The 18,276-nt window shown below is 52.7% G+C and overlaps 1 protein-coding gene across 1 annotated transcript in view; it reads left to right on the top strand.

Annotated features, from left to right (window-relative positions):
- Positions 1-18,276, top strand: part of GNAI2 (G protein subunit alpha i2) — a 223,662-nt gene that overhangs the window by 113,913 nt on the left and 91,473 nt on the right. The window contains exon 2 of the mRNA XM_030568270.1: positions 15,190-15,232. Within this exon, the coding sequence (XP_030424130.1) occupies positions 15,190-15,232 (43 nt within the window). The remainder of the gene's footprint in view (positions 1-15,189; positions 15,233-18,276) is intronic.

The raw sequence follows: 18,276 nt of genomic DNA, 5'->3' as shown, positions 1-18,276 counted from the left end.
CAGAGTTGGGGCTTGTGTTCAACTTGCCAGGTTAAACGTAGGGCAGAACTGGAATGTTCTTGAGGAGTAGCAGCTAGGACGTCACCCGCTGGTGGTTATAAAGCCGTGCTCTACCTCACTGTGCACACAGTGATGCCATTGCTAGACCCTACAAATGGAAGCCAAAGGTTAGAGGTTCCAACGTCTTCCCCCGTTAGGACCCGATTGAATTTGAGGCTGTTCAGGAAGTGCTCTTTAGGATAAAACACCAAGAGACTCCTAGTGCAGATGCTCCATTCTGGTGTACGGTTGGATACTTCGAGACTTGCTTTTATTATTTCTGTCCTTGCAGGCTGCTTTTCATAGCAAAATGCATACTGAGCTCTGTCCCCAGTAGTCTTCACCTTGTTAGTGGTGTCTGCTCTAAAACCAGCACGCAATGTGTCCATGCAGCTAGCTTTGGTAAATCATTGTGAATATTTACCAGCCTAGGCATAATCTACCTGCCTACCCTGATGGCAAAACAGAAGTGTTATTTACCCCTTCACATAACACAAGAACCAGGAGTTGCCCGCTGAAATTAATAGGTAGCAAGTTTAAAACAAACAAAAGGAAGGACTTCTTCATGCAACACACAGCCAACCTATGGGACTCATTGCCAGGGATTTTATGAAGGCCAAAAGTATAACTGTGTTTAAAAAACAAAACAAAACTACTAGATAAGTTCCTGGAGGATAGGTCCATCGATGACTGTTAGCCAAGATGGTCAGGGACCCAGCCCCATGCACTGGGTGTCCCTAAAACTTCAACAGCCAGAGGCTGGGACTGGACAATGGGATGGATCACTCAAAATTGTCATATTCTGTACATTCCATCTGAAGCACCTGGCACTGGCCACTGTCAGAGACAGAACATTGGGCTAGATGGACCATTGGTCTGACCCAGTGTGGCCGTTCTTACATTTGCTTACCTGTGAGCACAACTTTTTTCAGCCTGATGCTACAGTTGCAGTTTTGTCTAGTGCTGCCTGGAGGGGTAATGAGCTGCGGTAGGTAGAATAAGGTTAATTGCTGCCTGGAAGGATAATGAGCTGTGGTAGACAGAATCAGGTTAATTGTAATAATATACAATATAATATACAGCACTTATTTTGTTCAGGTTATTTGGAGAGTGGAGATGGGTGGGATTCTTTCCTGCTGTGCCTCAGTTTCCCTATCAATATGGGAAGTGACTTGCCCAAAATCCCAGTGTGTCCCTTGCTGAACTGAGCATAAAACACAGGTCTCATGACTTATAGACTCATAGATTCTAGGGTCAGAAGGGACCAATGTGATCATCTAGTCCGACCCCCTGCACAAACCAGGCCACAGAACCCTACCCATCCACTTCTATAACAACCCCTAACCTATGTCTGAGTTATTGAAGTCTTCAAATTGTGGTTTGAAGACCTCAAGATCTCAAGCTGCAGCGAATCCACCAGCAAGTGACCCATGCCCCACGCTGCAGAGGAAGGCAAAAAACCTCCAGGTTCCAACCACTAGACTTGTTGCCTAGTATCTAATCTTGGTAGACTTGTCTTGTGACTAGTGGGAGGCAGTGTGGTCTAGTAGATAGAGCACTGGATTGGGACTCAGTTTCTGCCACTGGCCTGCTGCATGACATTGGGCAAGTCACTGCGCCTCTCTGTGCCTCAGTTTCCCTATCTGTAAATTGGGGATAATGATACTCACCTCTTTTGTAAAGTGCTTTGAGATCTACTGATGAGACATGCTAGAGAAGATATTATAGTCCTTATAGTACAGATTGAAAAATGGCTGCTTGGGCCACAAACTGAGCGATCTTCTCTTTATGGGGTTAAGTTCCTTAAGTTCCTAAGTCTCTGTCAGGCCTTCCAAACAGGGCACAGTGCTTTATGATGCTAGGGAGCAGTCTTCAGGAGGAGGCCAGGTGATTTAGCTCCCCTCCAGCTGAGCGTCTGCTTCCTCCTTGCTGCTTTGAGATACCAGTGGTTAGTTCTTTCCCAGCACTAGGATCCTAGGCAACAAGGCCTGACCTTGGTTAAAAGGAAGAGGGTTAGCATGAAGAACCTGCTGAGGAGTGGCAAGCGCTTATACAATGGTGTGCATGCTAACCCCCACCAGTGCCTGGGGAAGTCTGACACCCTGGGCTGTACCCCAGTCTGGCCTGCTCAGCATGAACCTGATTGTGTCCTGGGGCGGAACTGTCTCTGAGCTGCATGTTCCTGAAACACATGACTCCTTACACCACGGAGCAGGAGAATAAGGTGATCGGATTTGGTTTTATTTCTCTACTAGGGTAGTAAAGTAGGAGTGGAGACAGGAAACACTTCCCAAGTTCCACTCGCTGAGCTTAGCGGCTCCTTTGAAGAGCCGAGACGCCAGTCAGACCTTTCAAGGAAAATCCAAGTCCCAAGCGGGAGTGCGCCTCCATTTTAGAGGCCAACCTCCTTATTAGCTGGCTGCTTTCCATGCTGTGTTCCCTAAGCCCAGATACTGTGACAGCATAATACCTAGAAGAGCATCCGCAGACCCTTGTCCTTCAGCAGATGTCCCCACTAGGTACCTAGCTGTGATTAGAGACAATTGCTGTATGTGAAAGGGATGGTGCAGCTGTAGCTCAGCAGTGGCACCAGCAAGCCAGCTGGCTCGCTCTACCAAGTCAATGTGGTGGCCTGGAGAGTGTCTGCACTGTCTCATCAGCTTATTAAAATATCTTCTGACAAGCGCCAGCCATGCCTCGTAGAGGCTCATCCCAGGGAGAGCTTGAAGGCTCTGGATGTTTTCCTGTTTGTGCACGGTGGCTCTCCCTTTAACTTACCTTTGCAAAGCTGTTGGCTGCTGAGAGCACTCTCTCCCTCTGCCTTTGGCTGGCAGGGACGGGAAGAGGGAGCCCTGGAACTCTCTGATCCAGGGCCCTTGCATTGCTGTATTTAGGATATTGATTTCTTTGACTTCCACCTCAGCCTGTACTCTGAGGCAGGCAGTGGCTAGAGTCAGGGCATCTTGATTATTTGCTGGGAAAAGGCCTTCTCTTAGGTAGCTGGTACAGTATGTGTAAAAGCAGCAAAGAGTCCTGTGTCACTTTATAGACTAACAGACGTATTGGAGCATGAGCTTTCGTGGGTGAATACCCACTTCGTCGGATGCATGTAGTGGAAATTTCGAGGGCCAAGTATATATATGCAAGCAAGAAGCAGGCTAGAGCTAACCAGGTTAGTTCAATCAGAGAAACTGCTGAGCTCCAGTTCATCTGCAAATTTGACACCATCGGCTCAGGATTAAACAAAGACTGTGAATGGCTAACCAACTATAAAAGCAGTTTCTTCTTCGAGTGATTGCTCATATCCATTCCAGTTAGGTGTGTGCGCCGCGCGTGCACATTCGTCGGAAAACTTTTACCCTAGCAACTCAGTGGGCCGGCAGGTCGCCCCCTAGAGTGGCGCCATCATGGCGCTTGATATATACCCCTGCCGGCCCACCCGCTCCTCAGTTCCTTCTTACCGCCCGTGTCGGTCGTTGGAACAGTGGAGCGCGGCTTAGCTGACCTCCACTTCCCTAGCTACTCGTAGTTCTCGTATATAGTTATGCAGTTATAATCCTTTTATATATATATTTGTATACTTATACGTTTTTCTTTGCTAACATAGTTAGTTTAGTAATTGTTAGCGGGGTTCAGGAAGTAGCCCCTTCCATGAACCTGGTGCCGGAGCCCATGCACAGCTCACCGGGTTTTAAAATGGGCTCGGCCTGCCAGAAGCCGATGCCGAAGGGAGATCCACACGGCTCCTGTTTGAAGTGCCTCAGGGAATCACACTTGACAGCTAAGTGCCCCATTTGCAAGGCTTTTAAGCCGAGAACAAAAAGGAGCGGGACTTTCACTTACCCCTCCACCTTGGGCGCCGAGCGATGATCAAGCGGCTGGCAGAAGCACCTCCTCGGCACCGGACCTCGCCGGTACTGCCACGGCCTTTCGGCACCGGCCGTCGCCGGCACCGAAGTCGACTCGGCACCGCTCCCTTCCTCCGAGGTCGAGAAAGCCTACGATTCCTGCTAGTGCCTGACGGCTCCCCGGCACGCGCCGTGGTTGAGCCCCCTGCTCCTGCTGCTTCCGTGCCACCTGCATCGCAGCCAGAGAGCTCGTCTAAGTCGGATCGCCCGGCACCGGCACCTGCAGAGGCACCGACGACATCGGTACCGTCGATTCCAGTCCCCCAGGGCCATTGAATCCGGTGCCTGACAGCTCCCCGGCACGCGCCGTGGTAGAGCTTACTGCTCCTGCTGCTTCCGTGCCAACTGCACCACAGCCAGAGAGCTCGTCTAAGTCGGATCGCCCGGCCCCGACACCTGCTGCGGCACCGATGACGTCGGCACCGTCGATCCCGGTCCCACAAGGGCCGTAGAATCCGGTGCCTGACGGCTCCCAGGCACGCGCTGTGGTTGAGCCCCCTGCTCCTGCTGCTTCCATGCCAGCGGCACCGCAGCCAGAGAGCTCGTCTAAGTCGGATCGCCCGGCACCGACACCTGCTGCGGCACCGATGACGTCGGCACCGTCAATCCCGGTCCCACAAGGGCCGTAGAATCCGGTGCCTGACGGCTCCCCGGCACGCGCCGTGGTTGAGCTACTGCTCCTGCTGCTTCCGTGCCAACGGCACCGCAGCCAGAGGGCTCGTCTAAGTCGGATCGCCCGGCACAGACACCTGCTGCGGCACCGACGACGTCGGCACCGTCGATCCCGGTCCCACAAGGGCCGTAGAATCCGGTGCCGGACGGCTCCCTGGCACGCGCCGTGGTTGAGCTACTGCTCCTGCTGCTTCCGTGCCAACGGCACCGCAGCCAGAGAGCTCATCTAAGTCGGATTGCCCGGCACTGTCACCTCGGAGGCACCGACAACGTCGGCACCGTCGATTCCAGTCCCACAAGGGCCGTCGAATCCGGTGCCTGACGGCTCCCCGGCACGCGCCGTGGTTGAGCTTATTGCTCCTGCTGCTTCCGTGCCGACGGCACCGTAGCCAGACAGCTCATCTAACTCGGATCGCCCGGCACCGACACCTACCGAAGCTCTGACGACCTCGGTACTGTCGATCCCGGTCCCACGAGGGCCGTCGAATCCGGTGCCTGACAGCTCCCTAGTATGCACTGTGGTTGAGCCTGCTGTTCCCTCCACGCCGGAGACATTACCAGCGGCGAGGGATCTCATTGCCATGACAGAGTCGATGCTGCCTGACCCCGGCACCGCCGGTGCGGGTAATACAGTCTCTTCAGGTGACCGTCCTCTGTCAGCACAGCAGAGCGGCACCGTTCATGATCACGGTCCCGCAGACACTCCAGGTCCTGTTGGCACGCCCGACACCACTTACGGTCCCGGTGCTGTTTTCCTCATCGGTACTGGTCGCACTCGCTGCACCGGTCGGTATCCCGTTCGCCGAGCCACTATCGGCACCGTTCCGACTCCCGGCACCGCGACAGGTACCTTGACTCCTGTAGCCTCTCCCCGAGCCTCGAGATCTCGGTCGACCTCCCGGCACCGTTCTGGTTGCGGGTCTGGATCTCGTTCCAGGTACCGGTGCGCCTCTCGGTGCCGGTCCCCGGTGCCGAGTTGGGCAAGGTCCGATAGAGTCAGAGACTCTGCCTGTGCCTTCTTTTAGTACCTCCATGGTCATCCGGACACTCATCCGTGTCATCCCACACGCGCAGATCTTATGCTCAGGACCACGATTCTGATACGATGGCCAGCGGGTGCCAGCCCCGAAACCGAAAGAGGCTTGGCGAATGAACCTGCTTGGCCGCCAGGTGTACTCTGCAGAGGCCCTGCAGCTCTGGGTAGCAAAGCAACAAGCCTTGCTTAGCTGCGATAATTGTAGCACCTGGGTGAAGGTAGTTTAGTTTATGGAGTTTCTCCCTCAAAACTCCCAGCCAAGAGTTCGCTGCCGTCTTGGAGGACGGGGGGAAAAAGGTACCCAGAGCGTCCCTCCAGGCCTCGTTGGACGCAGCAGACTCTGCAGCCAGGACTCTGGCCTTTGGTGTCGCCATGAGGTGCATCTCATGGCTTCAGGTTTCAAACCTCCGGCCAGAGCTGCAGTATGCCATTCAGGATTTACCCTTTGTTGGTACAGTCCTCTTCGCGGCAAGGACAGCCCCAGGCCGCGAAGCCTGATGGACAATAAGGTCCTAATGCGCTCTCTCAGCATGCATATGCCAGCGACCAAACGCAGGCCTTTTCTGTCCCCAGCTGCCATACTCTGTGCCTAGCCAGAGACAGGACTTTGGCAAACGGCGAGGCCAAGGTGGTCGCAGACGAACGTCAGGACCCCTAAAGAGCCAAGGTCAAGGTCCCTCGCAATTACCACTGGGACCAAAGACGAACCTTCCAAGGTGCGCCTGAGGGCGGTGTACCAGTCACAGGCCGGGATCCCAATCCCGCTTTCTCCTGGCGTGGCCCCAGTTAATTTCAGATCGCTGGGTCCTGCACCACGGTGGAGCATAGGTACCACCTCTAATTTGTTCCAGCCCTGTCCCCCTTCAGCGGACGAAAGGGGCAAGGGGTTTTACTCCCATTATGCCCTAGTCCCCCACTCGAACGCAGGTCTCAGACCTTCCTAGTCCTGCACGGACTCAACCGGTTTAGGATAAGGTTGAAGTTCCGCACGGTATCCCTGGGAACCATTATTCCATCCTTGCCTCCTGGGGGCTACTATGCCGCCCTGGATATGAAGGACGCGTACTTTCGCAACGCCATCTTCCCTCCGCACAGGAGATACCTCCGCTTTCTAGCCAACTGTCAGTACTTCTGGTTTACGGCCATAGTCGCCGCCTACCTTCGCTGATGTCGGATATGCGTTTTTCCGTATCTGGACGATTCGCTTATCCGAGGAGACTCTGAGACACAAACCACTCAGCGCGTGGGCATCGTCACGGTCTTATTCACAGGATCAAGGCCTGATGATTACTATAGAGCAATCCACTCTGGTTCCCACGCAGAGGTTGGACTTCCTAGGGGCTATCCTGGTCTCCTACCTAGCCGGAGCCTGCTTATCACATCTGCGGTTTTAGGCGATGGCAACAATCATCTGAGGTCTGCAGGCTTTCCCAACGACCTCGGCTCGTACTTGTCTCAGTCTCCTGAGTCCATGGTTGCCCGCAAGTTTGTAACCAAACACGCCAAGCTCCGCCTCCGTCCTCTCCAAGTCCGGCTCACCTTGGCGTACCACCCGGACAGGGAGCCGATGGTCATGGTAGTCACCTCTGAGCTTAAGGCCTTTGGTCTTCTCGGGGGCTGGCATTCCACATCAATGCCCCAAAAATGAGAGTAGTCCGCCTGGCGTGCCAGGGGTTCCAGCGGCAGCTGCGAGGCCGTTGTATCTCGGTGTTTACAGCCAACACAAGGGCCATGTGCTTCATGAATATCCAGGGAGGGACATGGTCCTCCCCCCCCCCCCCCCTTTTGTCAGGAGGCCATCCATTTCCGGGACTTTTGCATGGCCCACTCAATGGAGCTGGTGACGTCCTTTCTCCCAGGCGTTCGGAACGTCTTGGTGCTTTGACTCAGCAGGTCTTTCCTGTCTTACGACTGATCACTCTGCCCCTTGTGAGGCGTTCTGCTTTCCAGAAGTGGAGATGTTTCCTCACATAGACCTGTTTCGCATCACCGCGAGAGCAGAAAATGCCAGATGTTCTGCTCCTTCCAAGGTCTCTCCTCGGGATCGATCTTGGACGCATTCCTGGTGCCGGGGAAAGGCCAACTTCGTTATGCCTTCCCACTGTTCCCACTGGTTCATTAGGTCCTGCTCAAACTCCGCAGGGGCAGAGCGCGCATCATCATGATCACTCCAGAGTGGTCCAGGCAGCATTGATATACCACGTTGCTCGGCCTGTCAATAACAGACCCAGTTACCCTGCCACCCCACCCAGACCTCATCACTCAGGGCAACGACAGGCTTCGTCACTCGGACCTGCAGCCTCTTCGCCTCACGGTGTGGCTGCTGCGTAACTGGGCCGGGGTGACAGGAAGCCTTCCACCTGGTCAACGTACCGGGCCAGGTGGAAGCGTTCTTCTACAGCTGCAATACGCTCGATCTTGCTCCTGCTGAGGTCTCGATCCCCTCTATTTGGCCTGCCTCTGGCCTTCAGCGGCAGGACCTGGCGGTATCATCGCTGAGGATACACTCAGCAGCCATCTCTACCTTTCAGCCAGGCTAAGGTGGACGTTCCATGTTCTCACGCTCTATGGGTTCGAGGTCCCTCAAGGGCTTGGAGCGCTTGCACCCTCGGGTGCGCCGCCCAGCCCCAACCTGGGACCTCAACCTAGTTTTAACCAGACTTATGTCTCCCCCAGTTGAGCCGTCCACGACTGGCCCTCTGCTATACTTGTCTTGGACGTCATCTTTCCTCGTAGCTGTTACATCGGCCAGACGGGTCTCCGAGCTCACAGCTCTTACGGTGGTTCCGCCGTACACTAGGTTTCACAGAGACAAGGTGCAGTTATGACCGCACCCGGCTTTCCTCCCTAAGGTGGTTTCGGCCTTTCATGTTACCCACAGCTCAACGCAATGGGCACAACCATTGCACTCCTTGAACATCGGTGGAGTGCTCGCATTTATATTGCGCTGACAGAGCCATTTCGTAAGGTGCCCCAGCTCTGTCACGGTTGCGGGCCAAAGGGAGGGCTTGCTTGTTTTCCTCTCAGAGGATCTCATCTTGGGTGATGGCGTACATCCGCACTTGTTATGATTTGGCTCATATTTCCCCAAGCCACATCATCGTACACTCTACCAGGGCTCAGGCTTCATCTGCCGCCTTGCTGGCTCGTGTTCCTACCCACGAGATCTGTCGCGCAGCTCCATTGGTCCTCGGTCCATACCTTTGCTTCGCAGTATGCCCTGGTTCAACAGTCAAGAGAGGCTGTAGCCTCTGGCTCAGCAGTTTTCATTCTGCCACATTTCACTCCGACCCCACCGCCTACGTAAGGCTTGGGATTCACCTAACTGGAATGGATATGAGCAATCACTCGAAGAAGAAAAGACGGTTACTCACCTTTGTAACTGTTGTTCTTCGAGATGTGTTGCTCATATCCATTCCACACCCGCCCTCCTTCCCCACTGTCGGAGTAGCCGGCAAGAAGGAACTGAGGAGCGGGTGGGCCGGCAGGGGTATATATCAAGCGCCATGATGGCGCCACTCTAGGGGGCGACCTTGCCGGCCCACTGAGTTGCTAGGTAAAAGTTTTCCGACGAATGTGCACGCGCGGCGCACACACCTAACTGGAATGGATATGAGCAACACATCTCGAAGAACAACAGTTACAAAGGTGAGTAACCATCTTTTCTCCTCCTTTGATTTTCACACCTCAGCTGCTAGAAGAGGGCCTCACCCTCCCTGATTGAACTAACCTCGTTATTTCTAGCCTGCTTCTTGCTCGCATAGATATACCTGCCTCTGGAAGTTTCCACTACATGCATCCGACGAAGTGGGTATTCACCCACGAAAGCTCATGCTCCAATACGTCTGTTAGTCTATAAGGTGCCACAGGACTCTTTGCTGCTTTGTCAGGTTGGTGGCTAGACATATTAGGGACCTTCCAGAGTCCATCTTGGTGCTGAAGCTATTGCTCCCGAGCTCACGTCCCCATAGCCATCTGGCTGTTGGGGTTACCAGAGATCTCTGAGGGGGAGAGGGATCCTCTGTATGAACACCTGTACTTGTGCTGGGCACATGTTGGCAGGAGGGGCTTGTGCCAGTCTTTAAAAGAGAACATTGGGCATCCAAAGATAAAGAGTTTGCCCTCTGGGCAATACATGTCCCATTGGGATGCAGCAGACTGCAATTGTGTGTGTGGTGAGAGCTGCCTGGGGCTTCGGAAACTTAAATAGGCACAAATTCCATACCTCTTCTGCACTGTATAACAAACCTGCCCCTGTTTCCCCAAGGGAGCATGAAGAGCCAATTGCTGCCTGCTAATTACCATCCTTAGTTATGGATTAGAATGGGGTGGTGACCATCTCCATGCATGTAGTGTACTAGTCTGATACAACGCTCTGCACACAGCCATGGCTCTGGGTATTTCTTTTGTCCCTTTAGGGGCTGGGGAGGGGGAACAACAATGGCAGTGCTGTTGGAGGGGGCGCAGCTCAGTATTTATGATGTCCTTGCACTCTACAGTGCACATACAGTAAACAGTTACTGCCTCCAAAAAATCTGGGGGGTGAGGAAGACTTGATAAATTCTCTTGTGATGAGCATCTGGGAAATGGTGAGTTTAAGAGGGGTTTGAATAAACTCTCCCTAATCCATATACAGTAGCAACTTGCTACCACCTTGAAATCTGCCCCCAGCCCCAGATGGTCATCTTGGAGATGCTTGTCCTCTGAGATGCTACTCGAGTGACGGGACTGCTAAACCTTTGCTACGGTTGTGAAGTGTGCTCCAGGATGGTCTAGACAGTATTTGGTCCTGCCATGAGGGCAGGGGACTGGAGTCGATGACCTCTCGAGGTCCCTTCCAGTCCTAGAGTCTATGAGTCTATGAGGATGCTTTTGAAAACAAAGCCCCTAAATAAAACTCTGCTCCTTTTGATCAAATGAAGGAGCCGAGTCCGTTTTGTGATGCATCATTTTGTGTATGTTCCTTTTTTCATTCATAGACACAACCACTCGCAAGGGGTCGGTGAGACATAACAGTAATCAGAGAGAACTTCAGGGTTGGAGTATAAAATCAAACAAATCAGCTGGGTGGGATGTTAAATTGAGGACAGTTTCAAATGGAAGTAGATTGATAAAACAGAACATGGCAGTGGGTTGTTGCTGTAAAGGGAGGGAGATCCTGTTGGTTGGGATAATATGATCTGAACCAGTTAGTTATGCCACATGAGAACCAAAGTACTTTAATCTCCAGTGTCACAGATCAAAGCCCTGAACCTGATCTCTGCAGTTAGACGGCTGATCAGTGGGAGTCTGCATGTTCAGCTCACTGCAGGATTGAGGCCTGAGCTCATTCTTTTGGAGAAAGTTTACTGCATGTGTGAACAAGCTTCCTTGTCTCTTACCACCTGGATGGGTCCTTTTTCTAGGCCTGCCAAACTTCCTCTTTCAAAGAGAAGCCTCTGATTGCATTTGTGTTTGTGTACCTGGCTGCAGCGTTGTCCCTGCTGGTGGGAGCACTAACTCACTGACTGTAACCAAGCCATCCCAAATCAGTGCAGTCCCAGGGGGTTCCCTGCATTCCAGGACACCCTGGGGCATACAAGCTCTGAGTGCTCCCTGTCTTCTGTATTTTCGTGACCTTTAAAGTGGCTGAGCAGATGAGTTTTTGGTGCTTCCCAGAAGGCTGTGCTTGAGTTGAGACCTCATGTGCCAAGTTTCAGCCCTAGGCACATTTTCACAGCTGAGCGTTAAGGTGTTCTCCCCCCCCATCCCCCCACCCTACACAATTCCCCGCAGACGCTGTTGACAGCATAGCTGAGCTGTGCCCTGAGCCGGGCAGGTGCTGCTTACAGTGAGCTATCTGTGCACAACCCTTTTGTGATCCATTTGGCCCTGGGGCGACAGGGTTTGCTGCTGGTTGTAAATCACTGAGCAAGCCCTGTGACTCTCTCCTTCAGACCAAAGCTGAGCTGGGCTGCTGGGACTTGGGTATCTCTCAGCGTCACTGACTGGAAAGCTTGGTTCACACTCAAATCCCATTTCCAGATCTCCAGGGCGATACCCTAAAGCCAGAGACAAGGTAGACCCATGCTGATCTGAGAACTCCTTTAGCCAACAGCCTGGCAGATTCCACAGTCTCATTCTGAACCAGTCAGTCCTGCTAAGGCCAGCTGAATGGTTTCTAGGTGTGAAGTAGGGGACTGGAGGGACCTGGAGAGGCTTCAGAGCAGCTGTGCCATTTGGAGACACTAGCTTCTGGGGGCAGACCTCATTAGCTGAAGGGCTAATGTCTTGCGCTGTATATGGCAGCAGATGTTTTGTCTGCTGATAGGTGCCTTGACTGCATGTATGCATCTCCTTGTTATGAATTCTGCCTGATTAGCTTCTCTGTCTTAGGCAGGAGCTCTGCCTCCCTCAGCTAGGTGGGATCTGTAGGCAGCAATCTGAGTGCACTCTGCCTCTTGTTGGTGAGGGGGAATTCCTAGATTCCAAGGAACCACTGCAATCACCTCGTCCAACCTGATGTGTAACAGGCCAGAGAAGTGCCCTCAGATAATTGTCTGTGTGACACGCGTGCACGCCCTGCTGCTCCTCCCTGAGGAGCCTTGAGTGGTTCCCATCTGGGCCTTGGGCTGGACCATGCTGTGAGGGAGCAGCTAAGGTCAGGGGCCATGCAGCAGACCTGTCTGCTGGACTGACCTTTCCATACCCTCCATCCCAACTGCTGCTGTCAGTGAATCCCAGCAGGTGGGAGGAGAGCATCAGCAGTCACGACTTTCTGGTTTTCCCCATGGGGTGAAAAGCAGCTGCTGTTTATAATGCCCCCTCCTCTGTGCCAGGAGGTGCTGATCTGCCATTGGTCAGCCAGGCCCTGCTGGAACGGGAAGGGGGACCCACAGAAGCAGCAGCTCTTCCTCACCTCCAGCCTGGTGGGTAGTGGTCTCCTCTCCTCCCTCCAATCCAGGGAGGGTTTTCACTGTTGAGAGCTGGGGTGGAAAGACCAGCTCTGGCCTATAGAGCTGCCCAATGGCCATGGCTGGGTGGACAAAGGAGCTGAGGCCTTGGAGCCCTGGCTCTGAAATCCTGGGCTAGTGGGCCTGCTGGAGGGCAGGACGAGGTGAGCAATCGCTGCCCAATCTCAGTGACAGACAGCAGTTGGGTTTGTCACACTCACTGTGCCGTGGCTGCTGCTCAGGCCCCGTCCCAGCCAGCACAGTCACAGTCTGGGTGCAGGATGGGGTGCTCGCCATTGGGGGATACTGGTGTTGAACCAATATCTTGCGGATGCTGGAGGGCAGTTTGTAGAAACCTCCATGGGGTGACAGGGAATGTGACTCCCTGCTGGGAGTGATGACTGCTCTGCTCTGAGCAAAGGCAGCACGCTCCACCTCAGCCCCAAGAGCTTGGAGATGACAGGATCTGAGGTGGCAGCAAGTGGAAAGGAGAGTGGGGATGCTGTCATGTCGCTGGCACCCTGGCCAGCAGGAGGCCTTAAATCATAGGCGAGAATGACTCTGAATTCATTATGGGGCACTTATGTCCTAAGTTTTGTAATGTTTCCTTTCCTATCCCTGTTACATAGTGCTGCAGCTCACGCCTGCCACTGCAGCTCTGCTTCCTTTTCTCAGTTGGCTGGCCCCCAGGCCGCATGGCTCTAGGCCAAGCTGGCACCAGATCTCCCCAGGCTGCTGAAAGCCATGCAACCTAGCCTTCCCTTCCAAAGAGAGAAAAGGGAGTCTGTGCGGCTTTCCTCTGGGGTGAACAGGTGCTAGACAATGCAGATGTACCAGTGTTTGCAGGCAGGAGGAGAGCCAGCTATAGGAACAAATCTGAGAGCAATGGGTAAGGAAACTGAGCACTGTGACACTCATCAGATCTAGCCGTGTCCTAGGGGCTAGATCCAGGCACTGCCCTCTGTTCTGAGTTGTAGCAGGGGGCCTGCATCATCCTAGCATGGCTTCTCTAGCCAGTACTTGTTGTCATGCTGGTTAGAACATGGTTGTAAGGGAGAATGTCCCTGTCTGCATTGATCAGGTCTATTCCTGTACTTGAAGGCCCTCATCATGCTACAGTGTCTGAGCACTTCAGAAATGTTAGTGAGTTCCACCTCATAGCCCCCTTCTTCTCTCCATGAGATAGGGCAGCAGGATCACCATTTGACAGATGAGAAATTGAGGCTCAGAGTGTGACTTGCCTATGGTCACTGGAAGCCTTTGGCAGAGCAGGGAATTGGACCCACCTGGCTAGCAATTGCTGTGCTTAAAGAGTGGGGCGTGCAATGAGTATATATACTGTCTGGTTAGGATAGTATACTGTGATACCTGCTTCCCCTGCCAGCTTCCAGGAGGAAGAGGAGGTTTCCTGTGGCTGGGGGAAGAGAGAGCTCACTCACTCAACTCTGCCTCCCCCGTGATCATGGTAATCCCTGAAAGAGTAACTGCTTCCAGCTGGCCTCTGCTGTCCAAGGATTGGTGATGTCTGGAGCCACATATGTGGGAAGGGGAGAGGCATGATCGGCTTCCTGGAATGCTCCTGCCCGCCATGGTTCAGAGTTGGCATCATGCCAGGGATGCTCCACTTAGTCTCGCTGTTTATCACTATCCTGGTCCTCGTTAAGTGTCAGGCAGGACACCAGTTCTTGCATCCTGCCTGGGAAAGACTTCTTGGATGTCCCTATGAGGTGCAGGGGCCTTTCAAGCGGCGGAAGGGGGCTGTTTTCCAAAGGCATACAGTTTTTCTAGGAGCTCAGCCTCCTGAAAGAGTGCTGTCTCCTTTCACAAGGTGGAAGGATCCTCCCACCCCTTGTAACTTAGTCCTTGGGAGGGTCAGCATACGTCAGCCTGTGGTGCATGAGAGAGCTGGATGTGCTGTGGCTATTTCTCTGCCGTTGGACACACTGTGTCCTCTGCGAATCAGGCCCTGCTAAGGTGTCTCCAGCTGGACAGCCAATGTCTCCAGTCATTTGACAGTGCAGGGCTAGGTGCTCATTGCTTTGACTTTACATCGCTCCAGGGTGGAGGTGAGAGCCCCGTGTTCCCAGCTTCCCCATCAGACTGGCCCAGAGGCCTCGTACTGCTCAGTATTCATATCCTCTATTCATGTCCACGTATGTGCTGGTGCAGTCCAGCCAGCAGGTTCTACCAGTGTGCAAGGCTTCCAAAGCCACCTGGATGGGATCAGCAGGGCGTGTGAAGGGCTGGGGCTTGCTGCACAGTGAGATTGAGCCCACTAAAGTCTGTAGTGCCAAAAGGCACCTTCCCTTTATCCCAGGGCTCCCTGGAGAGCAGGGTCTAGTATAGTACATCCCTTAGCAAGCTGAGTCTGTCTTTGGGCTGCTCTGAGCTAAAGTGTTCGTAAGCCCAGAGGGCCAGACTCTCTCTGAGGCTCTGCTGCTGGGAGGCCTGTCTGGATGCTAATGTGGCAGCAGGTGGATTACACCCTCCGTTGTTGGTAACCCCAATTACACCACAGCATCCCGCTGCCGCGCAGCAATGTCCAATCAACTACTGCAGCTCATGGCTTTTCTCTCTCTCTCTCTCTCTCCTTTCTCTACAGGTGCAGGAGAGTCTGGGAAGAGCACAATCGTGAAGCAGATGAAGTAAGCAATGCCTCCCCTCCTTTGCTTTTGTTTCTGAATTTCAGCAATTGCCTCCTTATTTCATCCCACTGCAGAGGGTGGAGTGTGTGTTCTGCGGCTGGGGGTGGGTGGGGAGTGGTGCCATGTGGGTCCCGTGTTCTGCAGCCAGGGGATGCGGGGTTTGGGGGGTACCGTGTTCTGTGGCCGGGAGGGTTCTGCGTTCTGCAGCCAGGGCTGGGGGGTGCCGCACATTGTATGAACTCTTGGGGGCGGGGGGGGAGTGTGATCCAAAGCCGAAGCCTGTGATTTCAACAAAAGTAATGCATCTATAAAGCATGGATAAGTTTCCATTAGCAAGACCTAGAAAAAGCACTTCCAGGGGATAGTTATGACAGGCTTGTCCGCACTGCGGTTGGGTGATGTGATTTCCATGTTCTTAGGGCTCTTGTTTTAAAAACACCCTTTGTGTTTGAGTTTTTCATCTGAACAGGCAGGGCAGCCTGTGCTGTGGGGCCAGTGATCAGTTGGCATGGCACCATCGACCACATCCAGACCCTAGAAGGCCCGTTGTGTCATAGCCGAGCTGGCTGCCTGCAAAAGGCTGCTGACCCTGTTAGCTCTGTTGGGGAACTCAGCGTGGTCGCTGGTGTCTGCACACTGTCTGCTAGCCTCCCACTAAGCACACTGTTCCCTGTTCAGTTCGCAGGGTGGCTTGTTCAGCGTTTCCCAAAGCCAATGCCAAACCGACTGGAGGTTGGGCTGGAACTTCCCCAGTGCATTGGCCCTGCTGGTTAGAGGGCTGTTCACGCTTTCCTCTAGCTAGCACCAGTTGCTTCCCCGCTGGAGGCAGGAGACTGGACTAGCTGACCCACTGGTCTGATCCAGACGGGCAGTTTGTGTGTTCCTAAATTTCATCCATTTGCTCGCAGCAAAACTGTCAAAGACACATGTATTTCCCACGCTGCCATGAATTTGCTCGAATGCTGTGATAACCTGTGTGTCCCTAGTCCATTACCTTAGAGGTATGGGGCTATGCTATGGCTGTTGCTCCCTGTGAATGCTCGAGAGACCTTTCCTGTTCAGTTTTACGATGAGCCCTCCTTAGCGTATCTCGGGACAGAGAAGAGAGTAGCTTTCACTCCATGTGGTAGGACAACACCTGGGAAAGCTGCTCTGTGCAGCTGAGTTCTTCCCCCATCCTATGCTCACGCTTGGGGGATTGCCATGGGCTCACTGTATTCCTGGGACTGGGCCTCAGTCTAGCTTTGGTTGGGGTTAGCAGTATCTGAGGAGAAGGAACTCTCTGTTTATATACTTGCTATTTTTGTCTGTCTTTTTAATAACAGTGTTCAGTTTCAGCAATCCATCCATGCAAAGCTAGCAGCACCTCTGCACAGCCTTACAGGACAGCATTCAGACTCCACATGCTTTATGGATTTCGCAAAAGGATTAGGGAGGCAGAGCAGAGTAGAGGATTTAAAAAACAAACCCTGTTGATTAAAGCCTCCTTTCGTACCAGGCCCTCTAATTTTGGGCGCAGTGCTCTCTCCGGCTGGCATGATGCACCTAGAACTTGCTTAATTTGAGCAAAACTTTACTCTTCTGGCAGCTTGGGGCAAATTCCCATTTGAATATTTCAGTGATTTGCAACTAAACATGGAAAAGGACATCAAAAATGCATATGACAGTGATTACATAAATAGAAAAGAGCAATGCTGAAAGGTACCGCACAAAAATGGTTTGTGTTGGGAGAGGCAGCCCAGAGACCCCTACACAGCATCACAAACTAAAACCTTCTGATAGGAAACCACCCTGGTAAAAATCTGTTGCATAAGAATTGACAGACCCATTCCAGTGAGAAGGGAAAACGGTGATTGGCTGAACAGGGCCCTATCAAAATAAAGAGAGGTATTCTCTAAAAGCAGAGGGAGCTGATTGTCAGAGAGTGACTTACAAACTCTGGGGTTTACACCATGCAGAGAGCTTTTATAATCATTCTGTTCAGCTATCTCCTTAAAATCTGAGCATCCAGACCAAGAGCATGGCCCAGCTAAAGAACAGCCGAATCCCCAGTGAGCACAACTCAAGTGAGCATTCCATAGGAGAATTAGACAGAGAGGGTAGATTTCCTGCTTGGTCTGAAGAGAAGGAACTCTCTTGCAAAGATGGAGAGGAAGATTGGTCTTGTGGTTAAGGCATTTGACTGGGTCTCAGAAGTTCTTGGGTCAATTTCCAGTGCTACCACAGACTTCCTGAGTGGGCAAATAAGTGAGTCTCTGTGCCTCAATTCTCCACGGGTAAAATAATCTTTCTCTTTTGTTTTGCGTAGTCCTTGCCCCAAAGAGCAGACGGTCCCATGCTATGTGACAGCTCGCAGAGTGGGGCCCTGATTTTGGTTGGTGCTTCTAATGTTACTGCAATACAAAAAGCTGTTACTCAGAATAATACTCAAATGTATTTAAAACCAGATCCTTTAGGTACGTCATCTGTGTCTGAGCCTCTTGCTAAAGTGTGTTTGTGATCCCCTGTGGTGTGGGAGCCCAATGCAACAGATTGTTCTGCTCGATTAAGGTGGAGTGGAGACTAGAGTACAAGAAGAGATGTTTTAATGAGTCAATAAAATGCTTAAGTTTTAAAGGGCTACAGAATCTGGCTATTCTGGGCATCTCTACGCTGTCAATCAGCACAGCACACTGGAGCTGAACAGGTTGGCTGTGTTTGCTCAATTTATCCTGGCACATCCAGGCTTGAAAAATGAGTGGTAGGTAACAAACTTGTGCCTGCCGGCTGGCTGGTGGATAATTGAGAGTTCTGCTGCAGGTGGAATTGATGAGATTCTGGTCAGTTTCATTGTTACTATGCTGGCTAGTTATTTGAGCTGCAGGGAACCCAAGCAGAGTCTAGTGGATTTCAGTATTGCTGTTGGGGACAGCAGCAGAGGCACAGCCTTGATCACAAACCAACTGCTGTGGGATGTCACGGGGGTCCCCGCACAACCAAGGGGTTGTGATCACCCTCCCTTTTTTTATGGTGACTAATTCTTTCTTGTTGTAACATGGGCTCGT

The sequence above is a fragment of the Gopherus evgoodei genome, chromosome 7 (assembly GCF_007399415.2).
Source record: "Gopherus evgoodei ecotype Sinaloan lineage chromosome 7, rGopEvg1_v1.p, whole genome shotgun sequence".
NCBI lineage: Eukaryota > Metazoa > Chordata > Testudines > Testudinidae > Gopherus > Gopherus evgoodei.
This window is presented reverse-complemented; position numbering and strand designations above follow the sequence as displayed.